Genomic DNA, 12,319 nt, shown 5'->3' on the forward strand with positions numbered 1-12,319 from the left:
ATCGAGAATTGTGTCCCAATATGACTATTCTATTAATATTCTGATTATTATAATTGATTTTCTGGAGCCGCAAGAGTACAAGAATGTAGAATTTCTGAGGGTCTGCAAGTGGAAAGTGAACGGGTGTGCAGATAAATGCACACTTACATCAGGAGGAGATTACCAGTACTCTTATAAAAGAAAACCTTTATGGAGCAGATCAGTCTAAAGCTGTGGGATGGCTGCTCTGTAAAGCGTTTCTCACCACTTACGTCCAGATAACACTTTTACAGTCACAAGGAGGGGGGGGGCTGGAAACGTGGAATCAAATAGTTGTTTTAATAAGCTCCATGTGCCTATGGATTTCATGGCTTCAACATCTATTAATCTTCCAGTGACAGGCTCATTTTCACTGAAGATACCATGCCATATTTGTCCAAGAATGACTCTATGTGACTCATAAGCAAGTGTTTCTGTGATTTTGGATGAGTCCCAAGTTTTCTTTTTGTCAGAACAAGTCCTGCTAGACATTAAAATTAACTTGGATATCCTCATCTGCATCGTCCTGGTGCAGTCCTTTCCCTAAAACAGTCATCTTCTCCACTTTGAAACTTGAGCCCTGAGACCCTGATGCTGAAAGTTTCCTTGTTCCCCTTGGCAGGACGTGGGCTTTTTAAATTAAGAAAACTAGATCAGCCATCTCTGCTTATTATTACAAGCACACGAACAGTATTCTTGGCAGAACAATGATCAACAGGTGACATGCTGGGGTCTGGTATATCTGTACGTTACTGTGTTTCACGTTGATAAATGCAAAATCTCCTTCTTCATGTTGATTTTCCTCATATTCCTAGTTTCAGTGAGTTGTCTGCTGTCAGCAATTTAGGATCGGTATAGTGGACAACTTGAAATACGGAATTTAATGCGATTTTCAATGTCACATAATTGTCCTGCAGATCCATAGCTGCTGCGCATTGTATCATGTTGTGCAAGTTTAGTGATTTGGGGCCCCTTGGGCACCTGCTTATGATAGACACATGGAGCCGGAATAGCAATACATGGGGGCTGTAAAGCTGCTTTGAATAGTACAGCCCAGGACAACCCTATAAGCTATTTCTAGGGGAAATTAACCCCGATCATACATAGGCAGATGGAGCATGTTGATTCACAAAAGGGAGCTGTAATATGGCATGAACCCTGAGATGCACTGGACAATGGCACTCTAATAGAAGGGAATAGAACTGCATTTTCCATTCTCTTCTACTTAAGAGAGACTGAAGAAATGTGAATGCTTCTCTTAGTTATTATATAGGCAGCAACTCCTGGTCAGTAGTAAAAAACAATGTAATGCTCTTACATATATCTACCCAGACTTGTTATGCGCCATGTTGTAGATGCACATCATTATGTGGATAGAGAGGTGCATGTATATACAGTACAGACCAAAAGTTTGGACACACCTTCTCATTTAAAGATTTTTCTGTATTTTCATGACTATGAACATTGTACATTCACACTGAAGGCCTCAAAACTATGAATTAACACATGTGGAATTATATACTTAACAAAAAAGTGTGAAACAACTGAAAATATGTCTTATATGCTAGGTTTTTCAAAGTAGCCACCTTTTGCTTTGATGACTGCTTTGCACACTCTTGGCATTCTCTTGATGAGCTTCAAGAGGTAGTCACCGGAAATGGTTTTCACTTCACAGGTGTGCCCTGTCAGGTTTAATAAGTGGGATTTCTTGCCTTATAAATGGGGTTGGGACCATCAGTTGTGTTGTGCAGAAGTCAGGTGGATACACAGCTGATAGTCCTACTGAATAGACTGTTAGAATTTGTATTATGGCAAGAAAAAAGCAGCTAAGTAAAGAAAAACGAGTGGCCATCATTACCTTAAGAAATGAAGGTCAGTCAGTGCGAAAAATTGGGAAAAGTTTGAAAGTGTCCCCAAGCGCAGTTGCAAAAACCATCAAGCGCTACAAAGAAACTGGCTCACATGAGGACCGCCCCAGGAAAGGAAGACCAAGAGTCAACCTCTGCTTCTGAGGATAAGTTTATCCGAGTCACCAGCCTCAGAAATCGCAGGTTAACAGCAGCTCAAATTAGAGACCAGGTCAATGCCACACAGAGTTCTAGCAGCAGACACATCTCTTCAACAACTGTTAAGAGGAGACTTTGTGCAGCAGGCCATCATGGTAAATTAGCTGCTAGGAAACCACTGCTAAGGACAGGCAACAAGCAGAAGGGACTTGTTTGGGCTAAAGAACATAAGGGCAATTTGACCAAGAATGAGAGTGATGGGGTGCTACGCCATCACTCTCATTCGCCATGACCTGGCTTCCACGGTCACCAGACCTGAACCCAATCGAGATGGTTTGGGGTGAGCTGGACCGTAGAGTGAAGGCAAAAGGGCCAACAAGAGCTAAGCATCTCTGGGAACTCCTTCAAGATTGTTGGAAGACCATTTCCGGTGACTACCTCTTGAAGCTCATCAAGAGAATGCCAAGAGTGTGCAAAGCAGTCATCAAAGGAAAAGGTGGCTACTTTGAAGAACCTAGAATATAAGACATATTTTCAGTTGTTTCCCACTTTTTTGTTAAGTATATAATTCCACATGTGTTAATTCATAGTTTTGATGCCTTCAGGGTGAATGTACAATTTTCATAGTCATGAAAATACAGAGAAATCTTTAAATGAGAAGGTGTGTCCAAACTTTTGGTCTGTACTGTACATTGCAAAACGCCATATATGCTCTGGTTTTCTGGCATTATATTTGGATTAAGTCATTAAGGGCTTATTTTCAAATTGGTACCCTGTCAGGCAACTGGAGTGGGGCACAGAGAAGCTGCCCGTGAACTTCCCTCCAATAATCATCCAAGACACAAAGGTCGTGATTCATCAAGACATGTGTTGTTCATTCAGGTCTTGATGAGGGGCATGCTGGAATCAGACGCCCCTCATTCATGAAGAGGTACCTGCCTCTTTATGTATTTGGAGCAGTGGAGTGCGCCTCTGTACGCTACACCAGAAGTCTCTCTCCAGTCAGGTACCAGTCACAGATCATCATGAATTAGATGAGCTGTGGTGTTACGCTCCTGCTGCACCCCCGTTTTGCTGGCGGTGTCAGTGGAAAAAAAAAATTGCACCTCTTGTAACAAGGGTAGGGAAAAATGAAAATGCAAAAAATCGCTTAGTCCTTAAAGAGGTTGTCTGGTCCAAATCGATAAGTCTGCAGACACTCTGTGTGACTGCAGACTTATGAATCCCCCCAGAACACGCACTGTGCACTGCAGGGATTCGCTGGTTTCAGACCTGGGACCAGAGGGTATGTATGAGTTATACATACTCCTGGCCAGTGAGCATGGCCTCACTCCATACACTTGTATAGCGTAAGGCCTAGCCCCGTCTAGTGACACAGCTGGCCAGTGGGCACGTCTGACTAGAGGGCGCTCCATACATACCCTCCGGTCCCAGGTCTGAAACCGGCGAATCTCTGCAGCGTACCCATTAAGAGGTTGATTCAACAGTTTCTTCCATATAAACGCTCCTTTAAGTATTGTATATGTTTCCTCAAACACTTCCAGGGATAAATAACGGCTGCAATTCTAGTGGCCTCTATTAGCCCAAATAGGCATACAAAAGGGATGTTTAAAAAGATCTGATCAGAAAAGAAGCTGTGTGAGTTTGGTGCAAACACACTGGAGCCATGAGGAAAGCAGTTTAGGAACAAATGTCCAGGATTGCCGGTTATTCTTCTATGGGAACCATTAGGTGATGATAGCTGGAATAATAGCTCATGTCATCATAATATATGTAATGATGTATGCATCCTTCATCCATATGGATGGATACATGCAGTCTGTGTATATATGGTGTCATTGTGTTTATCATGCTTTTCTCTTCATGTCTTTTTGGTTTCATGACTAGCTTTTATGTGTCAGTCACTAAAGATTTCTTCCAGTGCAGCTTTTCCCTGCTGGCTTAGTGTTGTACGTCCAGTGTCTTTAGTCTGATATACAATGAAACATTGTCACCGCCCATCATGTCATAAACTTTTGTGCCTTCCTGTTTATGTTTTGTTAGTCCGTCCGTTCTACTTTCAACATCTGGACCATATTGGCAGAAGAGTGGACCATTATGAAAGAGCAGAATTATCTCTGGGATCTTATGAATATGTTGCTACGCTGGATTACTGCAGAGTGAGTGCATTGTGGGCTGCATTTCCTTTCTGCCTTTCAGTTTCTATCTCTGTGTACAAAAACTTTTCTAATCTTTTTCTCATTTGGCGCAGTAACTTATAACAAGGAGAAGGAATTAATTTAACCCATGCCTGGATAGTGTTGGAGCTACAGTGTAGGCTCTGCCTCCCGTTCACACAAATGTATACATATTCAGATCCTTTTTTTGTAATATTCACCCGTAAATATAAGTCCTTGAATCTTGTGCTTAATACAGCTGGCTGCACTGTGAGAGCCGCGTGCCAGCATCCCTTCCTTGGCAGCATGTGCCAGATTCAAGTACCAAACTGGAAATGTTGGCAAATATAGGAGCATCAGAAATCTAGTGGGAATATAGAACACCAATGGAAAAACATTGCTAGTTCTGTTCTATTGTCAAATGTTAATTTCCTAGAAATTTCACTCCGCTTCTTCTCAGATGTGTGTTTTTATAGAGGCAGCCATTGTATCTTAATCTTTTCCATCAATGTTTAAAGAATATTCAGCCTCCAACATGTCACAAGGAACTGCTTATATGGGAAGATGATTATGCCTCGTTCTTTGCCCGTACATGTCCTTGTTCTTCAGGCGTACAGTTAACATTGACTACTGCACAAGAAACATGGGGTATTAATAAGCCCAGGGAGGTGGAGAAAAAAATCACCCGAAAATGTGAATGCTGCAGCCTATCAACAGCAGGTGCTAATGGCCTGCATGGCTTTATTATTTTTATACCTTCTTGGGCCCATAAATAAGGGGATGTTTAGGAGTGGAGAACCCCTTTAAGAAAAACTATCACCAGGTCAAAAGTGGCTCTTATTTAACTCCCACTGCTCCCCTGAGCTGTTTTTTTTTTAATCGACCTTACAGTTCTTACTTTTTATGTAGTACTAATTTTTCTAGTCTTTATCAAGTGGGCGTAGCTCACAGGACTCTGTGGGTGTATCTTTGTGAAGTGGGATGGCTCATATGACTCTGGAGGCGTGTCTTTGAGAAGTGGGCATGGCTTGCATGACTCTCTGCAGGCGTGTCTTTGTGAAGTGGGCATGGCTCGCATGACTCTCTGCAGGCGTGTCTTTGTGAAGTGGGCATTGTTCGCATGACTCTCTGCAGGCGTGTCTTTGTGAAGTGGGCATGGCTCGCATGACTCTCTGCAGGCGTGTCTTTGTGAAGTGGGCATGGCTCGCATGACTCTCTGCAGGCGTGTCTTTGTGAAGTGGGCATTGTTCGCATGACTCTCTGCAGGCGTGTCTTTGTGAAGTGGGCATGGCTCACATGACTCTCTGCAGGCGTGTCTTTGTGAAGTGGGCATGGCTCGCATGACTCTGCAGGCGTGTCTTTGTGAAGTGGGCATGGCTCGCATGACTCTCTGCAGGCGTGTCTTTGTGAAGTGGGCATGGCTCGCATGACTCTCTGCAGGCATGTCTTTGTGAAGTGGGCATCGCTTGCATGACTCTCTAGAGGCGTGTCTTTGTGAAGTGGGCGTGGCTCACATGTCTGGAGGTGTGTCTTTGTGAAGTAGGCGTCGCTCGCATGACTCTCTAGAGGCGTGTCTTTGTGAAGTGGGCGTGGCTCACATGACTCTGGAGATGTGTCTTTGAAGTGGGCGTGGCTTGCATGACTCTCTGGAGGCGTGTCTTTGTGAAGTGGGCATGGCTCGCATGACTCTCTGCAGGCGTGTCTTTGTGAAGTGGGCATGGCTCGCATGACTCTCTGCAGGCGTGTCTTTGTGAAGTGGGCATTGTTCGCATGACTCTCTGCAGGCGTGTCTTTGTGAAGTGGGCATGGCTCACATGACTCTCTGCAGGCGTGTCTTTGTGAAGTGGGCATGGCTCGCATGACTCTCTGCAGGCGTGTCTTTGTGAAGTGGGCATGGCTCGCATGACTCTCTGCAGGCGTGTCTTTGTGAAGTGGGCATGGCTCGCATGACTCTCTGCAGGCGTGTCTTTGTGAAGTGGGCATCGCTTGCATGACTCTCTAGAGGCGTGTCTTTGTGAAGTGGGCGTGGCTCACATGACTCTGGAGGTGTGTCTTTGTGAAGTGGGCGTCGCTCGCATGACTCTAGAGGCGTGTCTTTGTGAAGTGGGCGTGGCTCACATGACTCTGGAGGTGTGTCTTTGTGAAGTGGGCGTCGCTCGCATGACTCTAGAGGCGTGTCTTTGTGAAGTGGACGTGGCTCACATGACTCTGGAGGTGTGTCTTTGTGAAGTGGGCGTCGCTCGCATGACTCTGGAGGCGTGTCTTTGTGAAGTGGGCGTGGCTCGCATGACTCTGGAGGTGTGTCTTTGTGAAGTGGGCGTCACTCGCATGACTCTAGAGGCGTGTCTTTGTGAAGTGGGCGTGGCTCACATGACTCTGGAGATGTGTCTTTGAAGTGGGCGTGGCTTGCATGACTCTCTGGAGGCGTGTTTTTATGCTGCTCTGCATCCCCTTGGTGAAGAGGATAAGAATTTCAATGAAATAGAAAGGCCCATGTCTGTAGAACTGTATGGCGGTTTAAAAAAACAAAAACATAATACTTTGCAGAAAAAACTGCTCACTTTTGACTTGATGACAGGTCTTCTTTGGGTATGTGCACACGACGTCTCTTAGACGCCAGTGTACACATGTAGTTTTTGAAGCAAAAGAGGCTTCAGGAAAATGCTGGCGGTGTTTTCCCTGAAGTTTCATTTTTGCGACAGCTGTGCTGCCTGCAGTTTTGTTAATTCCATATATAACATAGTGGCGCCACCAGTAAAATAGACCGATCACAAAAGACAGGAAATATGCACAGCAAGTAGTTTTGACATTGCTGTGCATATGTTCATTCCTTTTTTTGTGTGGTTTTTTTTGTGTTCTTTCAGGCGGAATCCACCAGAAAAAAATGTCATGTACACATACCCTTTAAGTCTAGAATTTTTATCTATTAGCTGCATTCATGAGATATACTTTTTTAGTTTGGTTATGTCTAGTGTTGAGCGAGTATGTTCTATTAACCCTTTCGCCTAGTATGCTCGGTTCGAGCTCTGAGTATTTATAGCTGCTCGGTGATATGGTTGAATTGCTCCCATGTGCATGATTTGTAACTGTTTGACAGTTTTATTACATGGGAGGAATGTCTATTTCTTACACATTCCTCACATGTAATAATGCTGTCAAACAGTTGCAAATCATGCACACGGGAGCGATTCAACCATATCACCGAGCAGCTATAAATACTCGGAGCTCGGCCCGAGCATACTCGGACAGAACATACTCGCTCAACACTAGGTATCTCCCTTTCTTCCTAGGGAGAACTTGCTTTAGAGGGTATGTACCTAAATCAGAAGTTACCCCTATGTATAGGATATGTCCAGAGGACCCATTGAGAGTGAATTGAGATTGGTGGGGGTCTCAGTGGTTGCATCCCCAGCGACTGAGAAGTTATTTGTTTATCATATGAATAAGGGATAATGTCTTACCTTAGTGTATACCTTTTAGAGTATTATTATTGTAAACATTGGGCCCGATTCATTATTGCATTTGCACCTTTTTTAAATCTAGTTTTTGGTGTTTTCGCCAGTTTTTTATTTACGCCTAATTTTTCTTTTAATTTATGCCTTTTTTAAAGTCTGTTCTATGTACAGTACAGAACAAAAGTTTGGACACACCTCATTTAAAGATTTTTCTGTATTTTCATGACTTTGAAAATTGTACATTCACACTGAAGGCAACAAAACTATGAATTAACACATGTGGAATTATATACTTAACAAAAAAGTGTGAAACAACTGAAAATATGTCTTATATTCTAGGTTCTTCAAAGTAGCCACCTTTTGCTTTGATGACTGCTTTGCACACTCTTGGCATTCTCTTGATGAGCTTCAAGAGGTAGTCACCGGAAATGGTTTTCACTTCACAGGTGTGCCCTGTCAGGTTTAATAAGTGGGATTTCTTGCCTTATAAATGGGGTTGGGACCATCAGTTGTGTTGTGCAGAAGTCAGGTGGATACACAGCTGATAGTCCTACTGAATAGACTGTTAGCTGCTTTTTTCTTGCCATAATACAAATTCTAAGTAAAGAAAAACGAGTGGCCATCATTACTTTAAGAAATGAAGGTCAGTCAGTCCGAAAAATTGGGCAAACTTTGAAAGTGTCCCCAAGTGCAGTTGCAAAAACCATCAAGCGCTACAAAGAAACTGTCTCACGTGAGGACCGCCCCAGGAAAGGAAGACCAAGAGTCACCTCTGCTTCTGAGGATAAGTTTATCCAAGTCACCAGCCTCAGAAATCGCAGGTTAACAACAGCTCAGGTTAGAGACCAGGTCAATGCCACACAGAGTTCTAGCAGCAGACACATCTCTACAACAACTGTTAAGAGGAGACTTTGTGCAGCAGGCCTTCATGGTAAAATACCTGCTAGGAAACCACTGCTAAGGACAGACAACAAGCAGAAGAGACTTGTTTGGGCTAAAGAACACAAGGAATGGACATTAGACCAGTGGAAATCTGTGCTTTGGTCTGATGAGTCCAAATTTGAGATCTTTGGTTCCAACCACCGTGTCTTTGTGCGACGCAGAAAAGGTGAACGGATGGACTCTACATGCCTGGTTCCCACCGTGAAGCATGGAGGAGGAGGTGTGATGGTGTGGGTGTGCTTTGCTGGTGACACTGTTGGGGATTTATTCAAAATTAAGGCATACTGAACTAGCATGGCTACCACAGCATCTTGCAGCGGCATGCTATTCCATCCGGTTTGCGTTTAGTTGGACCATCATTTATTTTTCAACAGGACAAGGACCCCAAACACACCTCCAGGCTGTGTAAGGGCTATTTGACCAAGAAGGAGGGTGATGGGGTGCTACGCCAGATGACCTTGCCTCCACTGTCACCAGACCTGAACCCAATCGAGATGGTTTTGGGTGAGCTGGACCGCAGAGTGAAGGCAAAAGGGCCAACAAGTGCTAAGCATCTCTGGGAACTCCTTCAAGATTGTTGGAAGACCATTTCCGGTGACTACCTCTTGAAGCTCATCAAGAGAATGCCAAGAGTGTGCAAAGCAGTCATCAAAGCAAAAGGTGGCTACTTTGAAGAACCTAGAATATAAGACATATTTTCAGTTGTTTCACACTTTTTTGTTAAGTATATAATTCCACATGTGTTAATTCATAGTTTTGATGCCTTCAGTGTGAATGTACAATTTTCATAGTCATGAAAATACAGAAAAATCTTTAAATGAGAAGGTGTGTCCAAACGTTTGGTCTGTACTGTATATTTTCCTCATTTTCTTATATTCGCCATTGAGGGTGGGCTTTTTGTTTACCATTTGTTTCCTGTTGATTTATCAATTGTAACTTTTTAAAAAGTCTCACTTTTTGGCGAAAACATACTCCAATTCCAGTCCCACCACCACAAAGTTATTTCTTATACGTCCTATATTTTGGCACAAACTTTGAGAAATGTGCTACTTTCGGCACTAAACAGAGACGTAAAACAGGTAAAAGACAAAAATAAAGAGCAGGTTTGATTTTGTGCAAAATTCATGAGCCACTTGTGCCATTTTGAAGACAAAGAAGTATAATGACTTAAATAAAAAAAAACACAATTGATGAATTGCACTCGTTTAATATTATTATTACTATTTTCAACTAATATTTATTTTCCAGAAAAACAAACCTCCCAATCCACCAGCCTATATATTCATGATAGATGTGTCCTATAGCAACATTAAAAATGGTGTTGTCCGCTTGGTATGTGAGGAGCTGAAGACTCTGTTGGAGAGACTGCCAAGGTAAAAGTGCTGTCCATTACAGTTGTTCACATGGGATATGAGATGATTTTTTATGGAAAGTTTTCTCAGTAGGTGACTGATTAACAGTCTCTAAGGGTGTGTTCACACATGCTGTATTAATGCACATTTTGAGGCCAGAACTAGAAGGTAATTTAAAATAAAAGAAGGAAAGTAGAATATTTCTCATATACTTCTCCTCCCCATGTGATCCATAGTTCATCTGACAGTGATCAGCCCCAATTCTCCATAATTATAATTTTCATATGAGTATATTCCAATTTAAGTGTGAATAATACCATGGAGGCTTTGGCTTAAATTACAGGACAAAGTTTTTTTTTCTGTAACCGGCAGTACAAAGGCACCACATGGCGGCACACAGAGTAAATATGGGTAATTAGTAGGGAGTTCTGTGCTGCCATATTGTTTTGCATTTAAGGATGAAACCTTTGTATGTGTATCTTCCCAACTTATCATTCTGACCATCTTATTACTCTTAATAAATGTACAAGGGCACTAGGTGATATGAACCATCTTACTGTAAGGTTGATTTAAAAATTTCAGTTAAGACACCTAAATATGCAAATTGTCTCTCCAGAGAGGAAGAGGACTAGAACTCTAGCGCCACTTATTGGAAGCAGCGATCCTAAAAGTCAATATGTCTTAGGATAAAAGCCAAACCAGAATCTCAATTACAGATAGTGTTTTGGGGTGCTGCCCCTCATCAGTGCAAAGTGTGAGAGCTGATTTGGCTAGGTGAGAGGCACTGGACTGGGATCTAATTTGTAACGTTTCTCCTTGTGGAAAGTGACATGCCAAGCATGGCATGTCAGAGTGAGGAGACTTATAAGCCATGTAAAGCTCCTCTGGGAAATTAAATATGCAAGTTATCTCTTCAGAGAGGAAGAGGACTAGTACTCTAGTGCCACCTTTTGTAAGCAGCAATCCTAAAAGTCAATTTGGACTCTTTAGTGAGCCTTGCAATGTGACTTAGGATAAAAGCCAAACCAGAATCTCAATTTGCAGACAGTGTTTCGGGGTAATGCCCCTCATCAGTGCAAAGTATGAGAACTGATTTGGCTACGTGAGCGGCTCTGGACTAGGATCCTTGTGGAGAGTGACAAGACAATTTTCCAGGCGCCGATCTCTGTCAGCTCAGAGCTGTCACAAAAAGCTCCTGCTGGCAATTCTGTGGCTTCTGCTGATGTCACGTCAACAGAGCAGCCGCTTCTCTTCCACTGTGCTCTGTTGACAAGGTGTGACTGATGACGCGAAGCAGCAGAATCGCCGGCAGGAACTGTCTGTGATCGCTCTGAGCCGGCACCGGACTGAACAGGTAAGTAGTTACCTGCCTTTCAGTTCTTAACCCCATGACAAATAATATAGTCCCGGAAAACCCCTTTAACTCATTATGGGCCAATACTTTGATTGCTAATATCTCTGCAATGGAGAGATGAAAATAATATTTAAAAAAAAAACCACAACATGTTTTATTTTGCTCTGCAGCCAGTATTACATCTTGTGACAAGTTCAACATGAAAATTTGGTGAAAGATCCTCTTTAACCAGTGTTTATGTGGAACTGTTGTATGAAAAACTCAGTAATATAGCAAAAAAAGTGCCCTAAAAAATATTGTCCAATAAACCAACATTTATGTATCTTTACAGTATTCGGTAATGCTGTAGTCACTGTTTTACATTAGTCCTTTTCTCCCACACATGAAATTGTTGAGCGCAGCAAGGTACCATCTCCAGCGACAGCTACATTAATATGTTTAACAGCTATTCCTACATAACAAGACGTTTATTACTTTTCACAAATTGTATGTAGGTAACTAAGGAAATGTTTTCTATAATAACAAAGAGACCAGTGGGTCGCACCAAATAATTCACAGCCTCTGCAGAGTCTCAGAAAGTACTGTATGTCTAGCACAAATACAAGTGGCCCATGATTTGTTGAGATTTAGTGCCATCTTCTGGCCAAATGCTAGTACTGTTAGTCATGTTACTTTATTGAAAATTAAAGAAGCACTTACATTAAGTGTTTTATTCATTAAATGTGTGTAGTGTGAGTGTATCAATATACTCACCTACCGCTGCTCTCTCCGGTGTCCTGCGCTGTTATTCTCCACTTCTCAGTGACGTCACCGCAATTAAGACTAGCCGTCTCACTCCGTGCTGTATGCGTGAGCCAGACGTCTCTTTTACAATGTCTCTTTTAAGTCTATGGAGCCTGGTTCTGACACTGCATAAGCTTCCATTGTAAAAGTCACTTCTGGGTCACATAGAGCGCAGCGTGACCTGGAGAGTCTGCAGAGCGATGACGTCACTGAGAAGAGGAGAAGAGGAGGTGCTCGATCCCGGAGAAAGCAG

The 12,319-nt window shown here is 42.8% G+C and overlaps 1 protein-coding gene across 2 annotated transcripts in view; it reads left to right on the top strand.

The window, feature by feature from the left end:
• Positions 1 to 12,319, top strand: part of SEC24D (SEC24 homolog D, COPII coat complex component) — a 132,773-nt gene that overhangs the window by 80,002 nt on the left and 40,452 nt on the right. For both annotated transcript variants that reach the window (XM_073639814.1, XM_073639806.1), the window contains 2 exons: positions 4,068 to 4,183; positions 9,826 to 9,950. In XM_073639814.1, coding sequence (XP_073495915.1) covers positions 4,068 to 4,183; positions 9,826 to 9,950 — 241 coding nt within the window. The remainder of the gene's footprint in view (positions 1 to 4,067; positions 4,184 to 9,825; positions 9,951 to 12,319) is intronic.

This window comes from Phyllobates terribilis, unplaced genomic scaffold, assembly GCF_046119375.1.
Source record: "Phyllobates terribilis strain yellow unplaced genomic scaffold, ASM4611937v1 Scaffold_1__5_contigs__length_1240528914, whole genome shotgun sequence".
Lineage (NCBI taxonomy): Eukaryota > Metazoa > Chordata > Amphibia > Anura > Dendrobatidae > Phyllobates > Phyllobates terribilis.